The following is a 27,860-nucleotide window of genomic DNA, read 5'->3' as shown; positions in this document are numbered from 1 at the left end:
CTCTGGTTATGCGTGTTGTATAGAGTATGGAAAGCACATTTTCCCTCTGCTGTTACTTCACTAACTGTAATGTTGGACTTACACCACAGGCTCAAACTCAGAGAGAGGCAGGGGAAAGCAGCAGCACTGTAGTGCAGGTAGGTTCATATGTTGTAAATGGTTAGGTGATTTTGGTTTGTTTATAAGGAAAAGAAGGAATGAACATGATCTATTTTCATATTTCATAGGAGAAATATGTGGAGACAGGCGCAAGTGAAGAAGTGCAGGCAGGCAGGCAGGAACCCAAACATGTTAGCCCAAAAGTGATTGTAGAACAGCATCTCAGCAACAAAACCTTAAGATCAAGAGAAGTGGTTGAATTTCCTTGGCTCCATTATAAACAAGGAGTCAATGGAATCCTATGTTTTTTCTGTGCCCAAGCTTTTGAAAATGAAAAATCAAGCCTGGCCAAGAATGCAGATCCAGCATTTTCCAAAAACGGGCAAAAAAAAAAGTAAAAAAGTGTCTAAAAAAGTAAATGCATATTAAAATCGTTTGATCGTTCGCATTCACACACACATAGTCTTACAAAGCCACTGCACATCCACGCTACAGCTACACGCACAATTTACCCATCCTACTTGTGTCCCCCCCACCTCTGAAACTAAAGTTTCGCCCTTGACTACATGTGTTGGAATATGTCTTTTCCTCTCGGCCTTAGTGCTACTATGCCTTTCAAATGTCCCTGCAGCCGTCATGCAGAGTCCCTTCACCCGGGACACGTTCAAGTGCAACCCACCCTCAGTGCACTTCCACCTGACCCTCCAAAAGTGTGCTTAGGCTGAGGAATAATGAGATGCGCCCTTTGTTTAAAGGCCGTAGCCGGAGCTAGAAGTAGGGCAGACACACGCGAAGCACGTCAGGCATGTTCTCGGAGGCCCCGCCATGGAATGTGCAACAAAGAATGCATGCAGGCCGAAACAATTCTGGGAAAACTTATCTTGTGAGGAAGTTCAACAAATCATGAAAAGATGTGTTCTGTACATGCCCATACTTTATAATGACCTTGTGAAGGAATCGCTCACCATACGACTTTCATTGAAAAAACATTTCACACTTTTTTTATACTTTTAAATAAGTTTAATTAGTCATTACTTCAAAAAACAGTTATTTTTTTGGCCGTAGTCATAACACTCAGATTTAAGAAACCCTTTCCATCTGCAGAAAACAACTCAGCCCTTACACAAGCACTTTTTATTTTTATTCCCATGACAAGTATGAACTGACAGATAAGATATACCTCATGTATATCATTCCATCAAGATGGGGCTGATAGCGTGAGCAAATATTCCCACGGAGAATTCTCCCACACCGCATATAAATAGCCACAGGTAGGTGGACTGGAGAGGCCTCCCATGTTTTACGACAGTAGGATGCCTGAATCCCAGACGCAAGCCCCTGACTTTACTGCACATAGTAGTATTTGACCTGCCGGCCTCATCTGGGCTCACTTTGGCGAGGCCGGAGCTTCTCACTGCTCCCTCTGCTGATGGCACGTGGAGCAGCATGGGAAGTAATCAAAGACTCAGGTGTCTCCAAACACTCGCCCCTCGTGTCTCAGGTGTCCTACAGCAAGCTCTTACACACGTCAAATGAATAAATTACATCCTGTAAACTAGCACAGTGTGTGCTCAAGGTATTAGAAGTATTTTTCAAAGGTTATAAACAGATGACAGCTTCCACAAATTTACTCAGTAAAAAAGTAGGAAACTCTGAATGCAGCATTGACGACTTGCACTTACTTAGAAAGTATGAAGCATCACATACCTTTGCTGGTAAGGCACATTTTTAGTGTGCTTATAGTAAAAAACATGAATGAAAGGAGAACAAGCTAAATGTATTTTGAAAGACAGTACATAAATATTTTACTTTATTACTTTAAAATATTTTAAAGTAATGGGACAAGTTTTTTTTTTAACTAAATAACTGAGTCAACAGCATCCTGTAATTCCTGTATGTGGCTTGGAGTACGCTTTATCGGCCATGTAAAGTATTACTCAGCATGAAAAGTAGTTGTGTAGCCCCGATCATGTGGTTAGGATCAACAACATTCATGTAACAGTAATGAACTATAACGGTAGAGACATCATGGCCCTTAAAAGTAAACAAAAGAACCCCAAAACTCCTATTTATCAGGTTTATGTTGATGAGTTTACCACTTATTCCCTCGTCCTCACATCACGGAGCATTCTTTTCTCTTGAAGCATGACATAAAGGATGCAGCGTGAACTCTCCCTGGACGGGGGTCAGTGTCCCTCCACTAAGCCCCTTCAAGGAATCTCCACATAAAACATCTTTTCAGCTCTCTCCGGACGGCCCGAGGAATGCCTGCCTTGCCAAATTCCTCAGTGCTGTTGTGATGGGACTTACAGTGCTAGAAACTCTGGATACCAACTTTCTGGACAAACTTTGGCTTTTTGCTTTTTTTTCCCCTTTGGTAATAGCCCCCGTATCATAAATTAAAAACACATATTTCCTGAGATTTGTTTTTCATTTTATTTCCATTCCATCCATCTCTTTATTAGAAAAGCGGTAAAATACCAGCGCGTCCTCTCCGCCCCCCCGGCCTCTCAGCCTTCCACATGGTTGATATTAACATTCCAGCAGCTTTCTAATGATGACGACAAAGCGGGCCGCAGGGGAAGGCTCATAACGGCGCTGGCATGGCGCGCACATTCCTGGAGCGGTTGCTGGAGGGGCTCTGCAGGGTGGGTGGCTAGTGGGGATGGAGACAGAACTGGGGGGCGTTGGGGAGATGAGTGAAAGAGAGAGGAGCATTCCCTTCACCCCCCCCCCCTAAAAAGACATAATGTATTATTCTCACATTTATGACAGGCGCACAGGGAGGATGGACACCCCTGACTCACAGCTACATTCCTGTCTCTGAATGAAAACACATTACTGCTGCCTTCCAAACTATTTAACTGTACCGTTTCCTTCAAGAAAACACAAACATGCTACTCAAGGAAGGTCCTCCGCTGGAATTCAGTCAAGTGAAATCTGGCTGCTACATGTACACGATGTTTGATGCCAAAGCACAAAAGGTTCAGACCAATCCGTGACCTCCGCCGGGAACCACGGCGAGCTTTAGGTGTGATGACCGTCAGCGATGGCAGCTCTTCTTACCTCACCAGCTTCTCTTGAAGCACCTTGTTGTTAAATATGCTTCTTTAAATGAACAGCCTGCTAAGCAGCGCCATATTTAAAAGTCACCGTCCCTTTCCATGCGGCCCCCATGTCCCAGAAATAAACCATTTGACGTGTCAGGCTAATTTCAAGACATGGTTGAAACCAATGTTGCTTTGCTTCTTCTTGGTTTGATGTGACTTCTGCTTAAAATGCACACAAGTACAACGCACAACTTCAACTGTTGCTGGAACATGAATGAATATGCTGTATGGTGGAGCTAATGCTAATGGCTTCATGGGGGGGAAAAAAAGTCCTGACGACACATTTGGGGGAATTCAAAGTTCTCAGCTACCACAACTGGGATGAATGTGCAAAACATGTAGAAAAAAAGGACTAGTTCTCTCAAAACTTCAATAAAGTGAGTCCCAAAGCCTCACGCCTTTTATCAAATCACTGCTACTGCTGTGATTCAGTCACTGCAGGTTTGGGTTGGACTCGGGTCCCGAGCTGCTCGCCAGGTTCTTGGACACAGTCCTGCCGTTGCTCTCGTTCAGGCCCTGGATGTAGCTGTCCAGTCTCCGCACCAGCTCCATGGACCGTAAGGTGTCTTCTTCTAAGAAATGAGTGATCATGCTGCTTTCAGGTGACCCTGACAGAGAGACCTGTGAGGGAGAGAAAACAGACCTGTAGGAACACGAGGGGCTCCACTCTGCACCAGTTTATTCTCTGAGAAGCTTTACCTCTGAAGATGGAGGAGACACTTTTTCTTTGGACCCTGAGGTCACGGTTTCTTCAGAGCCTGAGCTTTTCCCCACTGCAGCAAAGTCACTGAGACTCAAGGCGGGCATGGAGGTCCCCCTGGTCAGTTTCACACCGCCGCTGCTGCTGAGGGAGGAGGAGGGAGAGGAGAAGGGGGACGAACGGTGGCTGTTCTGGCTGCAGGGCCGATCCGTGGCGGGATGGGACGGGGTCTGCAGCTCTTTAAAGATCATCTGGATTTCCTCCACGTGGCAGCCGGCGTTTCCCTGTGACTGGGCTTTCACGGCCCGGGTGTCCACCTGAAGCCTGCCACATTGAGGTTTAATAAAACAGTGGTTCCCAACCTTTTTTCCTTGTTCCCCCCTACTTGTGTCTAAGACCAGCCGGGCCCCCCGACCCGTACGTACTAGCACCAAAATAGTATTTAATTGAAAAAATGAACATTAATTATGTTTTTTTGATACATTTCTCTTTGGTTTACTCTCTATACATATGACTTTGTTTTTCTCCAATGTCACCAATGTATAAAATACGCACAAAAGGACATAAAAATATTTCTGAAAAATGTCTCTTTTAATATGAGACCAAATTTTTTTTTAACATTTTTCTTTAACAACCTGTCGGAGTAGATTAAATGTTGAGAAATGATATAATAATAAGGAATGAAATCATTTCCTGTGTTTGTCACCAGCGTATAAAAAACACAAAAACTATTCAAGACATTCATAAATTATTCCTAACAATGTCTTATGAATGACTCATTTGCAAATATAATTTTTACAACTGCATAATTTCAAAGCAGACAAAGTTTTGCGCCCCCCCAGGGGGGGCCTGGACCCCAGGTTTGGAGACACTGTTATAAAAGGTGAAGTGTGGAGATGTTCAACATCTGTACGTGTTTGTAGATGCATCTACCTGTCCTGCTCAGGCGACAGCCGTCCAGTTACGGCGTGGCTGAGCAGAGCTCCTTCATTCTTCTCCTGGTGAGTCTGCTCATCAAGGTGAGGCTCCACATCAGCGCGTGCCTGCACTACCCGGTGATTCCCCGGCCCGGGGCGGCCCGGGGAGGGCACGTAGCTCTCCCTCAGTGAAGAACGTGAAGAATTCCCCCTCTGAGAGACAGAAGCGATCCAGAGGTGAGCGGCATTTACTCACTAGACGTTTACTACTGTCTGTAAATCTGAGTGATAAATATTTACGTCAACTGAAACACACAGACCTTTGGGGAGGGAGACTGCAGACTCTGCAGCAGGCTTTTCAGATGCTGGTTCTCCATTTGTAGAGTCTCCAGCTGTGCTTGAGTCATCTGAGGAATTAACAGGACATGAAAAATGTGACTGGCTGGAATGAGCCTTTACAGTTCAGACGCACACACCGAACATTCCTGTGGGAGCAGAGACGCTCCCAGGAACTCAGTTCCCCACCTGAGGAACCCACAGCTCAAATATGTTCCAGAGAAATCCGTTTACTTCATAGTGAGAGTCTGTTTGAGGAAAGATGAAGTGCGTGATGGTTCAGAGACTTTAAAGGGAGGTTTTTCAGTGCTGCGTATCACTGACAGGTCACCTCTTCACAAATTACAGGCCTATCTCTCTTTTCCCTCAGCTCTCCAAAATCCTAGAAAAACCTTTCAATGAAAGATTAGAAAAATTCCCAGACAAACACACGCTGCTTATCAACAGTCTATAGGGATTCAGATCAGACCGGTCAACATCACTAGCCGTTACTGACATCATTGAAGAAATGACCAATACCACAGACAGTAAGAAATTATCTATAGGGGTATTCATAGAGCTAAAGAAAGAGTTTGATACAATAAATCATGACATTTTAATTAAAAAATTACAACATTATGGGATTCGGGGGAGTTTTGAACTGGATAAGGAGCTAACTGTACGGTCTGGTCTTTGTACACTTTGACCGTATAGAAACGTAATTCTTGCCATTGTAAGAATGAGATGTACCTGCCGTACTCTACTGTCCTTTCTTTTTAACAACTTGTGCTTTTTATTATTTTACCTCTTTTCTTATCATTTTATTTGTTATTTATGTTTTAATTGTGTCTTGCTGCTTTTAATGTTGATGTAAAGCACTTTTAATTACCTTGTGTTGAATTGTGCTATACAAATAAACTTGCCTTGCCTCGCCTAATTAAAGAATAGACAACAATTTGTGAAGATGGGAGATATTGAATCTGATTGTCTGGAGATCGTGTGCGGTGTACCTCAAGGGTCAGTGCTGGGACCAGTATTATTTAATTTGTTTGAATTAAAAGACATGTAAAGTATCTAATGTACCAACATTTTTTGTAATTTGCTGACGACACAAACATTCTGGTCTCCGGTGAAAGTTTAAGACAACTTCTATCCATAATCACCTTGGAAATCAGTAAAATAAAATATCATTAAACCTGAACAAGACTAAAATTATGGGTTTTTGGAAAATGAAATTCAAGTCCAGATAGAGGTTAAAAGTCTAGAAATGGTATACGACAATAAATTCCTCGGTGTAATTATTGATGACAAAACCAGTTGGAAACCTCACATTAAACATTTACAGAACAAACTATCTAGAAGCATCTCAGTCCCGGCCAAAGGTAAACACATCTTGAACAATAAATCACTTCATATTCTTTATAAGTCGCTGATTCTGCCTTATTTAACATACTGTTCAGAGGTGTGGGGAATTAATTACAGAAGCTCTTCACAACCACTGACTATCCTACGGAAACAAGCCGTCAGAATCATCCTTAATGTCAGTTTTTACGAGCATACAAACCCATTAAAATCTGATATTTTTAGATCTAGGTACATGTATGTGGGTGTGGTGAATTCACGGCAGAAACAAACAAGTCCCAAATGGAAAATGTGTTAACCTAAACTTTGATGTATGTCCAGGTCCTTAGGTTTATTCATTTATTCTTCAGTCAAAAATATATTAAAAGACTTCTGTTTTTGTCAGAAGCAGCACTTAAGTTTTTTCAGGTCATGCACATCTATGTGTGTTTCTATGTATACCTGTACATATGTGTATGTGTAGATGTTTATACATACACACATACATACATACATACATACATACATACATACATACATACATACATACATACATACATATATATATATATGGATGTTCATGTGCATATGTATGAATGTATATATGTGTGTATGTTCCCTCAGCGGTCCGTATTCCCCTTGGTATATATGTGATATGTGTGTGGAAACGCGTGTATCTTTACATATATGGACAGTAACAAGTACATGTGTATATGTATGCTTTAATGCATATAGAAATATCTATGAGTAAGAATGCTTGTGATGAATAACATTGTAACCGGGTGAATATAAATTCTAATCTTAAAAAATGTTTGCATTTATATATAGATGAATACAGGGTAAATAGTGTTTACAAACATTGGCATAAAACTGCACATGGTATTAACTCAAGTATCAGCTAATTTATACTCAGATGTACCACAATATATAGTAATATTTCTAATCTATTAATATGTGTAACTTCTAAGTACGTCAAGATTTTTGATGTCTTAAACCACCAAAATAATACGAGGGTCCATGTTCAAGGGGTAGGTAGTCCATAGGTTTTTACCTAGTAAGATGATTATCTCAGCAGTATGCAGCATTGTTACCTCTCTGGACCGTAGTTGTTTTGCTGATAAAACTAAAAACTCACAAGTGACAAAACAAATGTGAAGTTCATACTATTGCACTAAGCTTTCCTGACCTTTAATACTTCTGTGGAAGCACGTAAGAATGCAATTTAGGAGCTTTTACACCTGGAAACAATCTTCGGCAACAAATCTTGGCTTTGCTGTTTTTCTTTTCTTTTTTTAATTTGCTCAACCCTTTATTGAGGTATAATAAGGAGTGATAGTGGGAATAAAGTGCCATAAATGTCCCAAAGGTCTAGTGTGTGTGTGTTCAACTAATATTCTGCATGTGCAGCTACATGCCAGTTTCTCCTTTTTGACTATTCAGTCTTCTATTTTCTTACACGTTTTACATAGTTTATGACCTCATCTTAAAGTAAGTATATCAAATCAAAAGTATGGCTTGGCTTTTGTTCTTAACTTACATTCAGCTCAGTTGTCCGCTGCTCTGCTCTCTCTACCTGGGCCGGAAGATGCAGCTTGCCGCTGGACGAGGAGCTGCTCAGGTCACGCTGGTGCAGCTCACCGGGCAGCTTCTGCCTCGCCTGTAGAAGCTCCTCTCGGAGCTGCAGAATTAACTCAGTCAGTGGAGAGGTAGGCAGGTATCTCAACTATCAAAACCATAAAGAAAGTTCAGTATATCAGCAAGCGTGGCGAACGTTCTGACCTTTTTCATTTCAGCAACAGAGGCGTTGTGTTCTGCTTTGAGGTTTCTCAGCTCCTGCTCTGTCTTTGAATGCTCATCTCTCTGTCTGGTCTCATTCTCTAGTCTGCATCCAAGCAAGTGAAACCAATAGGACACATTCAAAACATGCAGGAAAAAAGAGTCAAGAATAAAGAAAGAAACAAACTCAGTTCTCTGCTTTTGAAAACAAGTCACGGCTGTGGAGGTGAGGTTTCTCCCTCCTTTCAGCATTCACCTTTCTTTGACACATGCGAGTTCAGCCTTGAGCTGGACCTCACATGCTCGGGCACACTGGAGCTTGGCTGAAGTCCTCTCCAGATCTTTCCGGAGGGTTTCCACACCAGCACATTCCTGAGTTGAGAGGCAGTCCTCCAGGGAGCTGAATACACAAGAAACCACTAAATATGTGCATGACTGCATCATTTCACAGCCCTTCTTTCGGCCAGTTGCAACTACTGCTTGTATATTCTGGTCACAGTGTTGGGATAGAGCGCCCCCGTGTGTGTGTCGGGATGTACTGCATCATCAGAAGTCTACGCACCGAATGACTTGATCCTTGGCTCGAAGCGCTTGGTCCAGCCGGGCAGCTTCCTTGCGAAGCCTTTCGTGCTCAAGACTGGTTCTCTGCATGGATGTGTCCTGGGAGACCAGGGTGGCGTGGAGCTCATCCCGCTCCTCTGACAGCAGCTAAGGAACAGCACATCCTCAGCTCAGTATACAACCTTTTAAAATGCTGGACTGCAGTCTTTTGGAAGAAAAGGCCACGAGGAATTTAAAGTTTTTCTGAAGTAAACTGAGAAACAGAAGGAGGGATAAAAAAAAATATATATATATTTTTTCTCTCCATGTTTACTTTTCACACATCTTGTTACGAGCTTCTTATTTTGGAACTAATGCCCTTATCGGTTGTTTATAGCAGTGTCTCCCAACCTGGGGTCCGGGCCCCCCCTGGGGGGGCGCCAGAGATCTCTGGGGGGGCACGAAACTTTGTCTGCTTTGAAATTATGCAGTTGTAAAAATTATATTTGCGAATGAGTCATTCATAAGACATTGTTAGGAATAATTTATGAATGTCTTGAATATCTTTTGTGTTTTTTTATACACTGGTGACAAACACAAGAAATGATTTCATTGCTTATTATTATATCATTTCTCAACATTTAATCTACTCCGACAGGTTGTTAAAGAAAAATGTAAAAAAAATGTTGGTCTCATATTAAAAGAGACATTTTTCAGAAATATTTTTACGTCCTTTTATGTCCTTTTGTGCCTATTTTATACATTGGTGACATTGGAGAAAAAAAAGTCATATGAATAGAGAGTAAACCAAAGAGAAATGTATCAAAAAAACATAATTAATGTTAATTTTTTCAATTAAAAACTATTTTGGTACTAGTACGTACGGGTCGGGGGGCCCGGCTGGTCTTAGACACAAGTAGGGGGGGAAACAAGGAAAAAAGGTTGGGAACCACTGGTTTATAGGACTGGTGTGAGTGAAATTCACTATTTGCGTGTTTTGGTCAGGTACTGGTTTGCATCAAGATTTATTTAGTAAACCACTTTAGCAAAGTTAAAGTCAAAGATGCGCCTGAAAAGAGTGATTATACTAAGTATAATCACTTAGGGCTTGCGTATTTTTCTGTTTTCATGCTAACCTGCTGGTCTCTCCGGTACTGCCCAACCAACGCCTCTAACGGTCGAAGGGACATCAGCTCGAGCTCCTGTGAGTGCAGAGTATCCTGAGCTTTCTCCAGCTGAGTACGCAGATGCTGCAGCTCTAAATGGCTCTGCCCATGCTCCCTCTCCTCCTGCAAGGAAGCCCTTTGGGACTGGGAATCCAAAAACAGACGACACAAATTAACAGGAAAAAAAAAATCTGCCTCTTCTTTGCTTCAGCCTATAACGATCTGATTTAATAGTAAAAATATGCCGTTACTTTCATGTTGAACAACTCATCAGTCAGGTTCTTATTGTGGACCTCCAATGTGGCCAGCTGTGTTTGATACTGGGACCGCTGCTGTTCCCACTCCACAGAAAGTCTGTGACGTTCCTGCAGACAGATGTAAGAATGATCATGTTATGACATATTAGCAGGAGGTTTAACATGAATATGGGAAAGTGAAGACATGATTCCTATGAAAGTGTTGGAGGAACTGGGTCACATTTGAAAGCTCTCCCTCTTTTGCTCCCCCTCTTGTCTCCTTGAGCTGTTTGCGCTGAAGCTTGTGGTAACTTCTCTTTAATTTATCCAGCTGAAAGAAAACATGTTAATGTCCTTAAACAGTTGCAATGGCAGTAAGGTTAACAATATTGTACCTCTTTAGAAGGACAATGTTTTATGAGAATGGAAGGGGATCAAATGAACTGTGCTAAGCTTGCATGAGTACATAGAAGAGCAAATGAATGTGAACCTGTTTGCTTCTTCTCTGTTTCAGTATAAGACAGGCTGTCTCACCTCTTCCCGTACTTTCAGCAGCTGTCCCTCATACTTGGAAACTAACTCTTGGCGGCCAGCTTGGACATCTTTCAGCTGCTTGTGAAGCCGTCCAATCTACAGTGATGGGTGAAGGTGCAAGTGCTGTTATTCCTCATGAGGTTACTGCAGAACATGTTACATTTCAATTCCTTTGAGTTTACAGCATGCGTTTTTAGTGTGACAGAGTAGTTGAGCCAACGTTCTGGTGCTGTATTCACCTCCACGTCTCTCTGTTCAGTGATGCTCTTTGAGGTGGAAAGCTCCTGTTCTCTGTTTTCCAGCCGGAGCTCCAGGTCTCTCATGCCGGCCTCCCACTCCCTCCTCTGATTATTGATCATTATATCGATCTGCCTCATCAGCTCCTGCAGCTCCGGCCCACAGGAAGACAGGATGGAGCTGGGAACACAAAAAACTCATAAAAAAAACTCCACCATACACAAACTTTGGTAATAAGACATCTTTATTAATCAGTTGGAGAGACATGCTAGATCTCTGTACATTGTGAATGGAGAACCAGATCAGATCAGGTCTGCTGCACAGAGCCGACAGTAGACAAACACACACACACACACACACACACACACACACACACACACACAGACACACACACACACACACACACACACACACACACACACACACTCACAGACACACACACACACACACACACACACACACACACACACACACACACACACACACACACACACACACACTGTTAGGACCATCAAACGCCACGGAGGAAAACTAAAACAAACATAGGGTGTTACCTTAAATTCTGCGTTGATTCTGAATAATTTTCCATCTTCCTCAAAGAGCTGCTCCCCCTGTAATGAAGCGTTTTTAAATAACTTCTGTTTCTAAGTCGCTGTGCACATTTGAAACTCGCGCGTAGCAACCTTACACGCTTTACATTAAAACTTAGTTACGGCCGGAAAAAAGTTGCAACTTCAGCCATAACGATTTTATTTAAACTTCGGATTACCCCATTTTACGATAAGTAAACCTTGTGACCCAACGTTGGCCACAAACGTTGCTTTTATATAAGTTTATATCAGTCTAAACTACACTCAGAAGCGACATACGAGGCACTTCCTGTTTTGAGGCGGTAGCTCCGCCCCCGACCATGACGTCAGCACGTAACGCTGCGTCACTTTGACTGATGTAGATGGACGGGATATGTCTATGGACGGGACCAGGAGGCCGTTGTGCAAGGCAACATAAATTAGATGAAAATTAGAGTATCAGCTCTGACCCCTACGCTGTCAGTCAGTCACGATGGATGCCACCATTGGAAGTCATGTTTGTTGTGTTTTTTCTGTTTTTTTTTTTTTTTTTTTTTTTTTAATAAAACATTTCCAACCATCTCTTTCATAGTTGAAATGTTTGTGTAATGTGCTGTACTAGAACACATACATATATCAATCGCGAAGTAAATAACAACAGCAGTGTCTGGACTGAGAGGGAAAAAATCCTTTGGTGTGGCTCATGTAGACACGTGGCTCGTTGGTCTAGGGGTATGATTCTCGCTTCGGGTGCGAGAGGTCCCGGGTTCAAATCCCGGACGAGCCCAATTTTTTTTCGCAACAGTAAAATTTTAGCCTTTGTATAAACAGCTATTAATTTTTAAATGGCACATGTCAACAGAATTATCTCAGCGGATCGCAAACGCTATTGGGATACATATGAAACACGCACAACGGTGATATCTCCATCGGGTTTTGATGATGGTTCATTTTTCATTTTTCCCACATGTCCGCACATGGCTCGTTGGTCTAGGGGTATGATTCTCGCTTTGGGTGCGAGAGGTCCCGGGTTCAAATCCCGGACGAGCCCAAACTTTTCCGTTCTTCTTTACCGTAATTTTTAGTGATTTGCTACGCAACAAATTTGAAGAAGTGTTTTTTATTGTTCGCTATTACCATTTATCTTTTCCTCTTTCGAGCCTTTCTTTATCTTGCAACTCCCCCCACCCATCTCCCCACCTGCCTCCCGTCAAACAGTGAACAAAGAGGCAGACGCGTCCACAGCTGTTGTGGGAGGGTTTAGTTTGGCTGAGAGACGGTTCTGTTCCTCCCAGGGAAACAGACTCTTCAGCAGCAGATGAGTCTGGACTCTGACACCAACTGCACAGTGCACTGACACTGAGCTGCTGCACACTCTTAAGAAGTAGCAGATCTGAGGAAGTCTTGTCTACCACTGCTTCACATATGTAAGTACATCATTTTAATTAATCAGTTACTTGAAATGAAAATGAGGTGATGATAGTGTTCAGTACAAAGGATTTGGGTATTTTTAAGGTTAAGTTCTGAAATTAAATCATATATGTCCTTTGAACTTGTCTGTAAGAAAAAATAAAACATTTTTATTTGGTTTATGGCAGCAGATAAAATTAAGGCCAAACTTGAAAGATGTATTCAAAATTGGCAGATTACCTTGTTGCAGCTATCCTTGTCCAGTTTTTGATATTATTATGTTTTGCCTTTGTTTTATTTTGTCCTTTGTTCTATTATCTTTGTAGTATCTGTTCTTCTGTTTTTCTTCATTATCATTTTTTATTTTTCATCGAATGCTGGTCCATGGGGTGGGTTTGGAAGGGGCTGAGAATATGTGTTAATGCTTGTTTAACATCATTGTGGATGCCACCGTTGATAAGAAAATCATGAAAAATAAATAAAAACATTTGATCACAAAAAAAGAAAAATTTAAATTAAAATCCCAATTATAGATCACTGTTGAATAAGAGCCAGTCTGATCCAGAATCTTTATATTTTGATTTAACAGTGAGAGTCAACGTGGGAATTGTGGACCTGCTGCATCCATCACCTTTGACAACTTTCTTCCACTTTCAAAGGAGGAGAAAAATGTCTAGATAGACTTTTCTAAGACTATCCAAGCCCACCCCGAGCAACTGAGACAGATTAGTTCTCTGGGAGTTCTCCCAGCGTGTGGTCCAGCATGGTTCTGTGTGAGGATGGAGAGTGCAGCGTCTGCCTGCTTCCCTACTCCCGCATGGACAGGATCCCCCGGGTGCTGCACTGCCGGCACGCCTTCTGCTCACCGTGCCTGGACACCATGTCTCGGGCCAGGAGCGGCCTGCTCACCGTGACCTGTCCCCTCTGCCGCCGCGTGACCTGCGTAGGCCGAGACCTGAGCCTGCAGGAGGCCCTGTGGGTGGACACCAAGCTGTGGGAGCAGATACCAGAGGACGCGGATGCAGAGACGGAGGAGGAGGAGGACGAGGACCAGGGGGATGAACAGAGACGACAAGCTCAGGAGGAGAGGACGGAGGCCAAACATGAGACCCCATTACAAGCAGAATGGTGGGTTCACCAAACTAAACATTCACAAAAAGAAAAAAAAAAACAAGTACCGTATTTTCTGGACTACAAGCCGCACCTGCATATAAGCTGCGTCCGCTCTATTTAAAAAAAAGATATCCAAGCCGCAGATATTTATGTTGTTAGATTAGATATTTACTACATGTACAGAAGGATTTTGAACTGTAAATGATGTACATGTTTGTACTTAAATAGATCCTTTCCTATCAGTGTCTTTTAACACGGCAGATTAAAACGGGACAGAACCAAGAGAAACCAAGAGAAAATAACCGGTATTTATTTATCTATTTATCTGTTTGAAATCTGCTTCTACCTACTTCTATCTGCTAAAGAAGAAGTAGCGTATTCTTCTTTGCATTTATTTTGTCTTAGTTTTGATTCTAATTCCGGCTAGAGCGCCCCGAGCGGTGGAAGAAAAAGCCACAGAATAGCCGCACCTTTGTATAAGCTGCACCTTTGTATAAGCTGCACCTTTGTATAAGCTGCACCTTTGTATAAGCTGCACCTTTGTATAAGCTGCACGGTTGAAAACCTATGAAAAAAGTAGCGGCTTATAGTCCAGAAAATACGGTATCTATTTTTGTCCGCTGGCACTTCAACTTTCTAGTATTGTTGTGCCCTGGTTCTATACATAGGAACATGACGCACACAAACCTAAATAAGGGAGCTTTTTTTTTTTTTTCCAAAACACTGCAAGATTACCAAACTGCTTGGAAATGTTTCAAACACATAAGAAAATCTGTAGAATCACTGTTAAACTTGAAATTCCAGCCATACCGAGGCATTTACACGTCGGTGCTAAGGAGTTTATTCGTTTATACTTCCCAGTAGCACCTCAGCTCTGCAGCTCTGTCCCGTCTGACTCTCTAGTCTTCTCTTCCAGGTCTCCCAGGAAGAAACTGAAGCTGCCAGCGTTCCTCAAGAAGTTCAGTTTGACCAAGCAGCACCAGGAGAGCATCATCCCCGGCAGCAGCGTGTAGGTTCTCACTTTGGGCTGATTTGGCTTTGGCCAAAAATAAAAAGTCACCTACAACATTGTGACTAATATTTTTCTGCTTATCTTCTTTTGTAGGGAGATGAAATCCTGGCGCAGACTGTCGCCTGATGAGACTTTTTAAAGAGGCCAGAGGGAGTATAGTCCTGGAACGACGTGACAAATCACAGCTTTTTTCTTCCGTGGAGGAGGAAAGTTGAGTGTGCTGGAAACTGAGGATCCATTTGCGCTCCTGTCCTGATATTGTTCTGTTCTCTGCCAAAGGTTCCCCGTTGCCTCATTATTTGTTCTAGGATTAATTCTCCCAAACCGGTGCTGTGGGATTTAGTTCAGCTGCCCCAGTGGGACCAACACCCCTGAACAGATGGTCTCCTCTCCATCACAACTGTGCTTAACACTTACTGTTTTCTTTTATTTATGATAGCTAGCTGATAAAGTATTTAATAAAACTATTTTTTAATTATTTCCCCTTTGTTTTGATTCCTCTTTTACTCGTTTACTCATCTGAAAGAGCTACAAGCCCCGAGCAAAGACGCAGCACTCGCCCGCTTTACAAAGCTGCACATCTTTTATGAAACATCAAGTATTTAAGGGGCTCAAAGAAACTGGAGCCAGTCGGGGATTTCTGCATATGATAATGTGAACATAACTTCTGTGGGCGCTGTGCCACAAAAGACTCAACCAGCCATGAAAGTGGATTATAATCTCCATTCATCGAGCATCTGGCAGATATTCCATGTTTGATTGTGAAAAAAGAAGGAAAGTGGATCATCACTCACTTTAATGGAAATGCTCTTTGTTCCCCCCACTATCATCTGTGCTTGTGTTGTTTAAAAGAAACCGAACAGCATGCATTAGGACTGAAAGTGTGTCGGAGAGGCTTGCCAGGGTGATTAGTGTGTTAGGGTGAGGTGAGAAGTCCGTTAGTCGTCATACTGGTTAGGTGAACAACAGGCAGTAAAAACACTGTGCTCCTGTGCCTAAACTTGCCAGGTTGAGTATCATATTAACATTTCACTTCAGCGTCCTCAGGCTGGACTTTCTGAGGTCAAGAAGGCGCCGTGCGTGAGAACCAGAGTCAGTTTCCCAACGTATGTCCTGGCCTCGAGCCCGGCCAGGGATTACCAGAGAGCAGGATGCAACTCCCAGCGTGACTTGGCCGTCGTGTGTGTAAATCGTGTGATTGTGCAAAAGTTGCATTCCTGTGATACTAAATATTACAAATAGTCTGGTATGTAAAGGCTTTGCTAAGTGCTTCGTACTTTAAATACAAACCACACGCATGTTTTACAACATGAATTCCAGTGATGAGTCCCTGCAACATGAACTCATTAGCTCCCAGCTCTGGTAACCGCGGGAGACGACACGCTCCTGCTGGAGCCAGTGGTTTCTGCACATGCTCCTTACAGATGTGTGATGCTCAGGAACGAAGGGCAAACTCACCAGAAACAGGTCTGGATTTACAGAGCCCAAACGGGAGCAGGTTAAAGTAACCATGACGACCAAAAAGTAGCTGTTTTATTTAAGGAAGAAGGCAAGAGAGTCAGCATTTTTTAATTTATTTATTTATTTCGATCATGTGCTCATTAAGGTACACTCATTCATAGCATATCGTGTAATCATTTGGATCGAAAAGGAATAGGCTGAAGCTCTGAGCTTATAAATGCCTACCCTTTAACCTTCACATTATCATTATTTACACTTTCTACAACAAATGCTTTCTAGCATTTCCACCCAAAAAAGAAACAAACACAAAACACAAAAAAAATATATATATGTAACAACAAAGAACCAGTAAGAAAAGAAAAAAGGAAAAATAAATAATAAATAGTCCCGATTAAAACAAGGACAAAAAGATCAGTAAATATTACCTGCATAATTCCATAATTCTCTCTCTTGCATCTTATCCTTCAATCTTGTTGGTATTTACCAATCATGGTCTGTTTTAAGCTTTTTTTAAACTGTATGATGTTTTTACTTTGTTTAAGATTATCTGGCAAGCTATTCCACAACTTAACCCCTGTAACTGAAATACACATACTTTTAAGTGTTGTTTTAACTGTTGGTTGTTTGGGATTATGTTCCCCCCTTAACTCATATTCATCTCTATCCTTAAACAGTTTTAGTATGTTGCAGGGGAGTGAATTATTCTTTGCTTTGTATATTATCTGTGCCGTTTTAAATTCAACTAAGTCAGTCAATTTTAGTGCGTTTAATTTCCAGAACAAAACATTTGTGTGATGATAAAATCCTACATTATTTAACATTAAATGCTGACGGTAATAAGATTAAGTCGACAGACCAACTCAGTTATCTGCACTATAACAACTTGGCATAATGAAATACTAGAAAACTGGTGACCTGGTGGTGCTGCCGGTTCCTGGTTTGAATCCCGGCAGGGTTCTTGTGTGGATTTACTTCAGGTTCTCCATCTTACTCCATCCTGCTGACATGTAGACGGTGAGGGTTTGGTGTGATTCTCACTGGAGCTTCCTGGGCCTTCGCCTCAGGTAAAAGGAAAGCTTCATATTTTTGAGTTGTTTTTTTAAAACTACTTCACAGTCTATGCCCTTTTTATTTCCTGTATTTTGCAGGAAAACACCAGCCAAGTCTGTTGAGGAAATGTATTGATTGTTATGCCAACTGTATGTGTAAAGTTTGATTAAATGAATAGTTATATGTTCAGTTCGGGGGTATTCAGCTTAAACTAAATTTGAGTCTTTTCATAAACTACTGCTCATTTGATGCACTTTTATAAGTCATGTTTATGCATGAGAGCACTGTTACCGCTGTACAATCTGAGGTTTAAACTGCTCCATCTTGTCATTGTTAATTTGAAAAAGAGAAAATGTTCCTATATTTGGGTCACGGCTTGTCATTAAGAGGTGATGGTCAGATGGGAACCACTGGTTCAGACGTTAATAAAGTACACCAGCCCACTTTTATCCCCCTTATGGGTTAATCTGGGCTTGGCCGGCAGAGATGGTAAACATTTGGTCTTATTAGATCCAGTCATCAGCTGAAACTGGGAATATTAATGAGTCAGAACAGAAACTGCATGTCACAATGTGTGCAAACCCAACACCCTTGTTTATCTGCTGCTAACCGGCCCGGCCACAAACGGGATGTTTCAAGTCACACGGCTCCTTTATTAAAAAATAATGACAGGCAGCGTTTCAGGTTCATCATCATATAATTCTATTTATTGCATATTATCTTTTATATGGGTGTTGGTTTATGGGGTGTTTTTATTTCTTGGCAGTGATAAGTGAGTAAGATGGAGATGTCAATTTCCCCGAGGAAACCTCCCAAAGGGATTAATAAAGGTTATTCAATTTAGATAGTGAAGTCTTCTCCATCTGAAACGGATCGGTAAAACATCAACACGGAAACAAGTTTCCCAAGAACAGCAGAGGAACTGGTGGGACTGGGAATGACAGGTGACATGATGGCATGTTTTGAATTTTTCAACAAAGAACAGCTTAAAATAAAAGTTCAAGATAAAAAACTCAGATGGTGATAATATGGGGGTCAAAGAAAAATGGGAATTGGAAGCGAACATTATAATAACCGATGACTAATGGGAGGAAACATTTAAAGCAGGACATAAATTGACTAATAGCCCATTATGGAGGGAGTTTGACTGGAAGGTAAAGATGCGGTACTTTGACGTCCCTGTCATCACATCAAAATACAGTAATATGTGAGCTCTGTTGGAGAGGATGTGGTCTGGTTGGGGACTTCACACATATATTTTGGGACTGCCCAAAGCTCGCTGATTTCTGGAAGAAGGTTGAGTTGGAGATTAAGCAGATTCTGCATGTGGATTTTACGATGGGGCCGGCCTTAGTCATACTAGGTATACTTCCGGAGGATATGATGGAGAGAGATCTGGCTTCTCTACTGAGAATTCTGCTTTTAGTTGCTAAAAAAATGATAACAGTCAACTGGCTGAAACCAGATTCCCCAAGCATGACACACTGGAGAGAGAGGAGAAGACATGTGTATGTGATGGAGAAAATTACAGCAAGATTGAGGCTAAAAACTAACCAGTTCAGTGACCGCTGGGCACTAATAACAGAAGCATTGACAAAGCTATGAACACCTCCTGTTAACCTTTTGGTTTTTTTTTCTCTCTCGACTTTTATTTTATTTTTTAATTTATTAATTTTGATTTCTTTTCATATCTTTTATTTCATTGTACACGATTGCACCTGTTCTGTTAGTATCTGTTAATATTGATAAAGAGTGTAAATGTGTATTAGTTTTTCACAATTGTTTAAACACATTTCCTGATAGGCTACCTCACTTTCTCAAAACTCTAAACAAAAATTACAAAACTCACACACAAAATGCAAAATCCTACCCTTCTCTTGCAAAAGCACACTCTACCCTCAAAACAGTGTTAACTCTTCACTAAATGGTATTTCCTTCTCAAATGCCAAACACATACATCATTTGAGTAGACATTTCTAAGCACCCACTGAACACTGATGTGCAGAATGGAAGACTCTATAGTATGAATGGAAAACACGATATGAATGAATGAATGTCTCAGTAGAATCCTTCATTTGTATGTTCAGTGTTACACCTTCAGCTGTTGGATGTAATTTATCACCATACAGTATTCTTATGTATAGGCTACTCAAATAGAAAACAACACACAATTCTTTACTGTAACAACAAATACAGTAATATTTTACAGTATTTGGACTCAAAATGTGCAGTCCACTGGACATCACAGCCAGCTATAGATGAAAACTTGACAGAAAATAGAAACAGAACAAAAGTATTAGGCTGCATCCTGCCTTTCATCCCTGGCTGGCCACAGGACCTCGTCCACGTCGCAGGTGATGTTCTCCCTGGCCAAGCAGCGATGTTCTCCCTGGCCAAGCAGCGGGGGAACAATCTCCTACAACGCCGCATGAAGCCTTGACAGGCCTCAGCAGTGACATCGCCACATGTGTCCTCCGTGGCCTGCAGCAGTGGGATCCGTGTCTGAGGATTTCTCTCGTATACCTTCCATCTCCAGGCAGAGAAAAACTCCTCAATTGGGTTGAGGAAGGGAGAGTATGGAAGGAGATATAGGACATCAACTTCTGGATGGACCCTGAACCACTCACGGACCAGAGCAGCCCGGTGGAAACTGACATTGTCCCAGATAACGAACCTGACCACCTCTGTGTCCTCCATCTGGTCTGGCTGGACAATGATATTGTAGAGCTGGTCCAGGAATGCTAGAAGAAGTGCAGGGTTGTAGGGGCCAAGGGTGGCATGGTGATGGAGGACGCCGTGGTGATTGATGGCAGCACACATTGTTATGTTCCTCCATGTTGGCCAGGGACCTCTGTGACGGCACGCTGGCCGATGATATTCCTCCCTCGGCGCCTTCTTTTTACAAGGTTGAACCCCGCTTCATCAATGAATATGAATTCAATGGCAAATTGCTGATTGCATATTGCACAACTTTGGCCTTTGGAGTTTAGAAATTTGATTGACTGTGTGTTCTGTGTGATCAGCAAGAGAGGGAATTCAGGAAGAGTGTGCAGGATATTGGGAATTGTGTGTAGTGTTGTGAGAAATGTGTGGTATGGAATGGGAATTTGAGTCTAGAGCAGTAAATGTGCTTGGAGTTCAGCAGGATTGGTTCAGCCACCTGAAACACAAGTTTCAGGTTGTGCATATTGTGTCTGATGGTCCAATAAATGTGTTTAAACAAATGTGAAAAACTGTAATCTGTTTGTGTTCAATAAAAAATAAGTAAAAAAAAAACAAAAACTCCACCATACACAAACTTTGGCAATAAGACATCTTTATTAATCAGTTGGAGAGACATGCTAGATCTCTGTACATTGTGAATGGAGAACCAGATCAGATCAGGTCTGCTGCACAGAGCCGACAGTAGACAAACACACACACACACACACACACACACACACACACACACACACACACGCACGCACGCACGCACGCACGCACACACACACACACGCACGCACGCACGCACGCACACACACACACACACACACACCAACCTGCAGGAAATGGCTGAGAGACCTCTCTCCCATAACATGCAAAGATATTTGTTGCATCACTTGGTCCACTTCCAGGGAATGTTGGACTGGAACGTCGGGAGAACCAGGGAGGACTCTTTCATACACGTATATATGTGTACAAATGTGAATGGATACTGATCAATCACTTTGGACTCATTTAAGAAAACAAATGTCCAAAAGGAGCTCTCTTTGCATTCATTTCTGGTCATTAATTAGAGCTGAAAGAGCCTGATTTGAAATCGTATGTTGCTAAGCAACAGAGAGAGCTCACAATCAAACTTCAAGTCGTCTGTCAAACTCACAAAAAGTGATCATTTCAAGCAGTCTTTGACGCTTTGTCCAGCTCTCGTCTCGTCCATTGTTGTTATTATTTGGTTCATTATGTTGGTTAGAAAGTTTCACTAGTTTCACAAGAGTACTGCCCGTCTGAGCATGTGTGAATGACTCCTAAATGGTTGACTCTACTCTAAGACACATTAGTCCAGATGTTCTGGAGGTAAAGATTATTCGTTCGTAATTGTGTTTAATGTTCGACTTACATTGTCACTCTAAATCTAAAACATTCTTAAAAAGTGCAAGAAAGATTTCAACATCAAAGACAAAGTAGTGTTCTGGACGCCGGCCGACTCCGCCAGCAGCATGTTAGCACACCCAGCTCTGAAGAAACAGTAACAGAAGTCAAACCAAAAGGCCAAACACAGGTACAGCGTTACATAATGTCAAAATCCGGCAGTCAGTTTCAACAGAAGCAGCAACGGAAACTGCATCCCCATGGAAACGCACTACGTGACGGTTTCTAGAACAATCAGACATGTCTTTACATCGAGTGGCTGTACACTGACGGTGAAGTTTCTCCTAACTTCATCACAACTTGAAAGGTCAACATGTGCAAATTAGTCTTTCGTCAGGAATGAAACACATCTACAACGTTAAGGGTCTGTTTGATCACAGCGTCGGGGTTCCCGTCGGCAGGTCTGCACGCAGGACGGGTGTTTCTGGGTGGCACGAGGCCGGGGCTTTGATTCATCGCTTCTGTGTGCAGAAACCAACGAGCTGTCGTGGGGGGGGGGAACGCAACGTCGAGGGAAACCTACGACAGTCTCCAAACAAGCCGGGCTCTGAGGAGAGCGGTGATGGGAATGCTGCACGCGGCAGTGGCAACCTCATGGTGTCAATACAGAAAGCACAAGTCTACGTACACACGAGTCTGAAGGACAAATTGTGTTTTTTTTGGGGTCTTTTTTTGTTTTTTTTTAAACAAAAATCTTGGACAGAATGCATCGAGTCACTACTGTAATGTTACGAAGTATGTTTCCAAACTAATGCACACGGGTCGACGGGACCTGTGCTTTAAATCCAGGCATGCATTAAATACTCTGGATGTTGCCGTTCATCCTGTCCTGCAACACTGCAGGTGTACAGGTGTACATGTGTAAAGGTGTACAGGTGTACAAGTGTACAGATGTACAGGTGTACATGTGTACAGGTCTACAGGTGTAAAGGTGTACAGGTGTACAGGTGTAGGGGTCCCAGCACGGTTGCAGGCAGGAGCTGTGTGTAGGTAAATAGCTCTCAGATAGTGAAGTCGAGATATGCAACTGAAAAATGGACGAACTTCCATTTACGAGGAGTTCAGTAAGAGTTTGTTGCGTTTTAGATTTGGGCACGGATGGGGTCCAGATTTGTGTCGTCTAACCTCACCAATAGTGGGATCCATAAGAACACGTCATCTTCCCAAGCTCTCAAATACAGAGTTGGCTTGTTTTTTTTCCTTAAACAAAAACAACCTCCGGAGGCATTTCCCTGAATATACAAAAAGAAAGAAAGCAAACTTCATTTTTTACATTAAAATATGTATACTCAGAAGCAACATGGGGATCTTTTTTAGATTTTGAACTAAGTTTTTTTTTTCTTTTTTTTTTAGGCAGTTTTGTTGACAAAGCAGACCCAATTTCACATATTGCTAGTTCCAACCGATGACCGGAGGCCGGGTGAGGAGGCCAGGACCTCAACGTGCAAAGTCAAACGCAGGTTAACCAATGAGAAGCAACACAACAAGCAGGTGGTGTAGAGAGTGTTTTGTTTTCCATAAAAGACGGCGAGCATTAACAGGAGCAGCCGCCTTCGGTGGTCTGGGGCTCCTGCGGTTTGTCCAGCTTGATGTCGATCACTGGAGAACAACGTTAAGGAAGCAAGACAAGAATTAAGTCATCAAGTAGTTTTCTGTAAAGCCAAGAAAAGAAAAAAAAACAAACAACTTAAGTATACAAAAGAGAGAGAGAGATTCTGTAGTACCGATTCACGACCACTAGAGGGTGCTTTTTCATATAATTCTGCTTCTTTACCAGTCATCAATTTATCTATAAAAATACTAGAACGAAGCAGGATCCCCACAAATTAGCAGAAAGGACTGTCTCAGAAAATTAGAATATTGTGATAAAGTCCTTTATTTTCTGTAAGGCAAAAATGTCATACATTCTGGATTCATTACAAATCAACTGAAATATTGCAAGCCTTTTATTATTTTAATATTCCTGATCATGGCTTACAGCTTAAGAAAACTCAAACATCCTATCTCAAAAAAATTGAATATTCTGGGAATCTTAATCTTAAACTGTAAACCATAATCAGCAATATTAAAATAATAAAAAACTTGCAATATTTCAGTTGATTTGTAATGAATCCAGAATGTATGACATTTTTGTTTTTTAAATTGCATTACAGAAAATAAAGAACTTTATCACAATATTCTAATTTTCTGAGACTTTAATATTATTATTAAATTCATGTTATTATTAAAACTTGATTTTGGTCAATAAGTTTCTCAGACCTATATTTTGGTCAAGGAGGGCAGCTGGTTGTCAGATGTCCTAAAAACCAGCTACTCACAATACCTGCCAATTTATTGAGAACCACAACTGAGCTGTTATTATTGAGGTGATAAACGGAGAATGGTCACCCGTGCTGATGTGTAGCAGGTAAAGTTGTGTGAATGAGCTGCTCCTGTAAGTCAGCAGTGCTTTGCTATTTTTTCTATAATGCAGACGAGGTGTTATTCCCAGCTGATCCTCCAGAGTATGTTTTTATATATTTTTTTAATTCAACATCTTCTATCTTGAGCACAAACGAAAGGTACATCAGGGCTGAAAGCTTTTAAATGGCTCCATATTTATCTGATGATGCATGTGGCAGCAGCAGCATCAGCCTACTGCTTATTATTCATTTTCTGTTCAACTTTCTGCATGTGAGGAGGGGGCTCAAAAACTGTGGCCTACATATTGTATGCAAATGAGATTAGAAACAGTCCTACCATGGCCTTCAAATAATTATCATACACTGAAGCTCTGCACTGCTGCTGCAGACACACAGCAGTGTGTGTGTGTTGTTTTTATGTACTGTGGCATGTCATTACTTTATGTCATTTCAAGGGCGGCATTTAAATACAAGCCATACTTGAGCATTCCCATGTGGACCTGCTCCCATCTGCAATGTGAGCGCTTGTGTCAGCTGCCAGCACTGGAAAACCAAATGAGTCCCGTCGCTCTTGAATATTTTAGTCAACTGATAACTCTGCGCGTGTTTATGCCAGTTGACATGACTTCTCCAAGGATTTACCAGAAAACATACAGCATTTAGACATGTTGAAGAGTTTTTAAAATAGCGCATGAGCTTGTGAAAATACAGCTTTAAAAAACAACAACAAAACCAGTAGCTATCCCTTCGTGGGCAGCAGGTTGGTGTCATGGTGAGCACTGCTACCTCACGTGGTTTCTGTCTCAGCTGGGCGGCGTTTGGACGCCCTGCCTGTGCCCGAACGGTTTCCTGCAGGCACTAAAGCCTCTTCCTGCAGGCCACATTTACAGGACTAAACTGGATTCATTACAAATCAACTGAAATATTGCGAGCCTTTTATTATTTTAATATTGCTGATCATGGTTTAAAGCTTAAGAAAACTCAAATATCCTATCTCAAAAAAATTTGAATATTCTGGGAATCTTAATCTTAAACTGTAAACCATAATCAGCAATATTAAAATAATAAAAGGCTTGCAATATTTCAGTTGATTTGTAATGAATCCAGAATGTATGACATTTTTTTTTTTTTTTTAAATTGCATTACAGAAAATAAAGAACTTTATCACAATATTCTAATTTTCTGAGACAGTCCTGTACACCGTGTGTAATGCATGTCAGATTCATCAGTGACTAACTGGCCTGCACATGTAAAATGAATAATTGTTTGTGTTTTGCCCTGTGATTGACGGCTGCCCTATACAGCGTGAAATCCTGGTCTGGCCCGGCTGAGAGAAACTCCAGCCCCAGCAGCCTCCGGCAGGAGGGAAGTGTAACAGATAGTGGATGGTGGACAGATTAAAGGCCCTGGAAATGCATTTCCACATCGGCGTGTGACGGCTCCGCCTGGATATCCATTCAAGTGGAGTCACAGTAGACTGAAGGTTAAAACAGCCCGATCTCTGACCCCCTGGTCAACACTAATGGACTGACTATTGGATCAAAAACAATTACTCGATTCACTAATTTCATAGGAGCACATTTCTGAAGCTTAATATTTAAGCCTCTGTAACATAGTGAAGTACCGTTACATAACAAGCATGGCAACAAATAGCATGCCATGCACCGCAGAGCCCTTAGCAAGAGCAGGGGAGTAGATGCTGTCGTGCTGAAGACGGCACGAGTTTCAGTCGTGTCGCTAAAGAATAGAAAATACACCAAAAAGAGCCTGACCGGCGGCGAGCGATGGAACGGTGCTGGGAAATGCTCCGGCGGACTGTGAAACAGCCAGGATTTATAGGAGGAAAACACCAGGCCTATGTGTTTCAATTACTGCCTTCACCGACCGCTGCGGCACAGAAATACAACATACATTTTTAATAGGAGAGCAGAGAGAACAAGAACACGGACCCGAAGGGAATCCCAGCGACAAAACACAGTTCATATGTGCCATGCAAAAATAAAAGCTTCAGCAAAAAGCAATAAAGCCGAGCTACATACATTACTACCAAAGTAACATTTAATGGCCTGGACGCAGCACGGCCGCCACTCTCTGCTCCAACATGACAGACGTCTGAACAACAGGGATACGAGGACCCTGGCTCCTACACTGACAGGTTTAACAAGCTGGACTGACTGAAGTGCTGCCAAAATAAAAGCCCGTTTGCTCCTTTTATTGTTTCACTACCTGGTAGGTCACTCTAGCTCTCAAACGCACTCTGTGAAAGACAGAGCGGCTCTAGTCACAACCTTCCTGGATGAATGAAAACAAGAGCTCTGCTCCCACCAGCCCCCCCTCATGACACCTGTGGACCTGGATCAGAACTGTACCAGCCGGCTGATAACACCAAGGACAATGTCTGGGAGTAGATCTGGGGCAGAGTTCACAGACTCATGCAAACACACACACATGCACATAATGATAAATACACCTCCCCCATAATTCAACGCCTTCCCTGTTCCCCTGCCGTATCAGCCATAGACATATAAACGTAGACGCCCCATCGAGCTGCTGCTGCGATACGTCAACGTCGCCGCCATATTGGATGTGGCAAGACTGCGCTGTAAAATAATACAAGTAAATGGACTTATTTTGATAAAGCGCCTTTCTACAAAGAAATTTACGTTTTACGTCTCATTTATTCATTCACACACGCACTAATAAACTTGGGAAACAGTTAGGCACCAAATATAATATATTTAATTTTCTCAGATGGCAAAAATAAGAACTTTATTGATCCCACATAGGAGTAATTCATGTTGTATCAGCTATAGAGAACAAGGTAGTGCTGAAAACAATATATATCCCCCTCACAAAAATAAAAATAGAGAAACATATTTTCTCATCAACAAAGCATATTTCACATAAACATATTTTTTTCAAGTTTTTCAAGTAACAAAAATAACATTTGAACCTTTTTTCAGATTTTTTCAGTTAATTTATTGTCTGAAAAATGGTTCAAATGTTATTTTATTGTCTGAAAAATGTTTCAAATATGTTATTTTGTTATTTGAAAAATGTTAAATTTGTTTTGTTGATGAGAAAATATGTTTCTCTATTTTTCTTATTTTTGTGAGGGCACTACCCGACGGCACTACCTACCACTATTTTTGTTTTTCGGCACTACCTTGTTCTCTATAGCTGATATAACATGAATTACTCCTATGTGGGATCAACAAAGTTCTTATTTTTGCAATCTGAGAAAATTAAATATATTATATTTGGTGCCTAACTGTTTCCCAAGTATACCCTCAGCCCCCTCCACATATGCTTGTACGATGTTGCTAATCCATGAGTATGTTGCCTCTCTGTGTTGAGGTGTTTTTTTGCACCTTCATACTGTGTCTTTACACAGTGTGAAGATGTATTTTTCCCCTCCTCTTTCCCAGTGTCATCCTTTCTCAGCTAACGATAGAGGCTGCGTCTACGGCCTCAGCACCTGTCTGACCGTGTCCTATGTTGACATTTGTTGTGTCTCTAATTTGTTCTCTTGGACGGGCTGTACTGGAACATATTTCGCTGTGTCGGGCCGGTGACTCAGTGACAGTAGAATGAATCTGAATCTGAAGTCGGCCGTCAGCCTGAGAAACAAACGGGAAATAAACTCTGAGAAATTAACAGGTGAAAAATAAATACACAAATACAGTCAAGATGAGTTTAGCATGCGTGGGAAGAGGGTCCTGAACTTAATTAACTCTGTTC

General features: G+C 41.8%; 3 protein-coding genes and 2 non-coding genes across 7 annotated transcripts in view; 3 read left to right on the top strand and 2 right to left on the bottom strand.

Annotated features, from left to right (window-relative positions):
• Positions 1–1,909: 1,909 nt before the first annotated feature.
• cep63 (centrosomal protein 63) lies at positions 1,910–11,847 on the bottom strand. 2 transcript variants are annotated; one of them, XM_061737009.1, is made up of 14 exons: positions 11,526–11,847; positions 10,974–11,151; positions 10,735–10,830; positions 10,442–10,531; positions 10,216–10,329; positions 9,935–10,108; positions 8,821–8,966; positions 8,515–8,658; positions 8,262–8,364; positions 8,020–8,160; positions 5,147–5,233; positions 4,843–5,039; positions 3,909–4,233; positions 1,910–3,830 (listed from the first exon to the last, which is right to left on the bottom strand). In XM_061737009.1, exons 1-14 carry the CDS (start codon positions 11,558–11,560, stop codon positions 3,642–3,644), a joined length of 2,019 nt encoding a protein of 672 aa, XP_061592993.1. In that variant the 5' UTR covers positions 11,561–11,847; the 3' UTR covers positions 1,910–3,641. The 2 variants fall into 2 exon arrangements, with proteins under 2 accessions (XP_061592993.1, XP_061592994.1); XM_061737010.1 differs by lacking the exon at positions 10,442–10,531.
• A 408-nt stretch (positions 11,848–12,255) lies between these two features.
• On the top strand, positions 12,256–12,327 carry trnap-cgg (transfer RNA proline (anticodon CGG)). Its single transcript has one exon. It is a non-coding gene; the product is annotated as a tRNA-Pro (tRNA).
• A 192-nt stretch (positions 12,328–12,519) lies between these two features.
• trnap-ugg (transfer RNA proline (anticodon UGG)) lies at positions 12,520–12,591 on the top strand. Its single transcript has one exon. It is a non-coding gene; the product is annotated as a tRNA-Pro (tRNA).
• Positions 12,592–12,865: 274 nt separating this feature from the next.
• On the top strand, positions 12,866–15,555 carry im:7152348 (uncharacterized protein LOC559250 homolog). The gene is made up of 4 exons (XM_061737007.1): positions 12,866–12,967; positions 13,540–14,078; positions 14,980–15,072; positions 15,169–15,555. Exons 2-4 carry the CDS (start codon positions 13,714–13,716, stop codon positions 15,212–15,214), a joined length of 504 nt encoding a protein of 167 aa, XP_061592991.1. The 5' UTR covers positions 12,866–12,967; positions 13,540–13,713; the 3' UTR covers positions 15,215–15,555.
• A 5,337-nt stretch (positions 15,556–20,892) lies between these two features.
• rab6ba (RAB6B, member RAS oncogene family a) overlaps positions 20,893–27,860 on the bottom strand; it is a 67,341-nt gene continuing 60,373 nt past the window's right edge. For both annotated transcript variants that reach the window (XM_061737580.1, XM_061737581.1), the window contains exon 8: positions 20,893–23,316. In XM_061737580.1, the coding sequence (XP_061593564.1) occupies positions 23,252–23,316 (65 nt within the window). In that variant the 3' untranslated portion in view covers positions 20,893–23,251. The remainder of the gene's footprint in view (positions 23,317–27,860) is intronic.

The sequence above is a fragment of the Cololabis saira genome, chromosome 13 (assembly GCF_033807715.1).
Source record: "Cololabis saira isolate AMF1-May2022 chromosome 13, fColSai1.1, whole genome shotgun sequence".
Classification (NCBI taxonomy): domain Eukaryota; kingdom Metazoa; phylum Chordata; class Actinopteri; order Beloniformes; family Belonidae; genus Cololabis; species Cololabis saira.
Note: the sequence above shows the minus strand (reverse complement) of the source record. Positions and strands in the feature narration are given on the sequence as shown.

Coding starts and splice junctions, on each gene's coding strand:
- im:7152348 (XM_061737007.1), top strand. CDS start 13,714: ATGGTTCTGTGTGAGGATGGAGAGTGCAGCGTCTGCCTGCTTCCCTAC. Junction 14,079..14,979: donor ACCCCATTACAAGCAGAATG/GTGGGTTCACCA, acceptor CTTCTCTTCCAG/GTCTCCCAGGAAGAAACTGA. Junction 15,073..15,168: donor ATCATCCCCGGCAGCAGCGT/GTAGGTTCTCAC, acceptor CTTCTTTTGTAG/GGAGATGAAATCCTGGCGCA.
- cep63 (XM_061737009.1), bottom strand. CDS start 11,560: ATGGAAAATTATTCAGAATCAACGCAGAATTTAAG. Junction 10,831..10,973: donor CTGAACAGAGAGACGTGGAG/GTGAATACAGCA, acceptor CCATCACTGTAG/ATTGGACGGCTTCACAAGCA. Junction 10,532..10,734: donor TGCTGAAAGTACGGGAAGAG/GTGAGACAGCCT, acceptor GTTTTCTTTCAG/CTGGATAAATTAAAGAGAAG.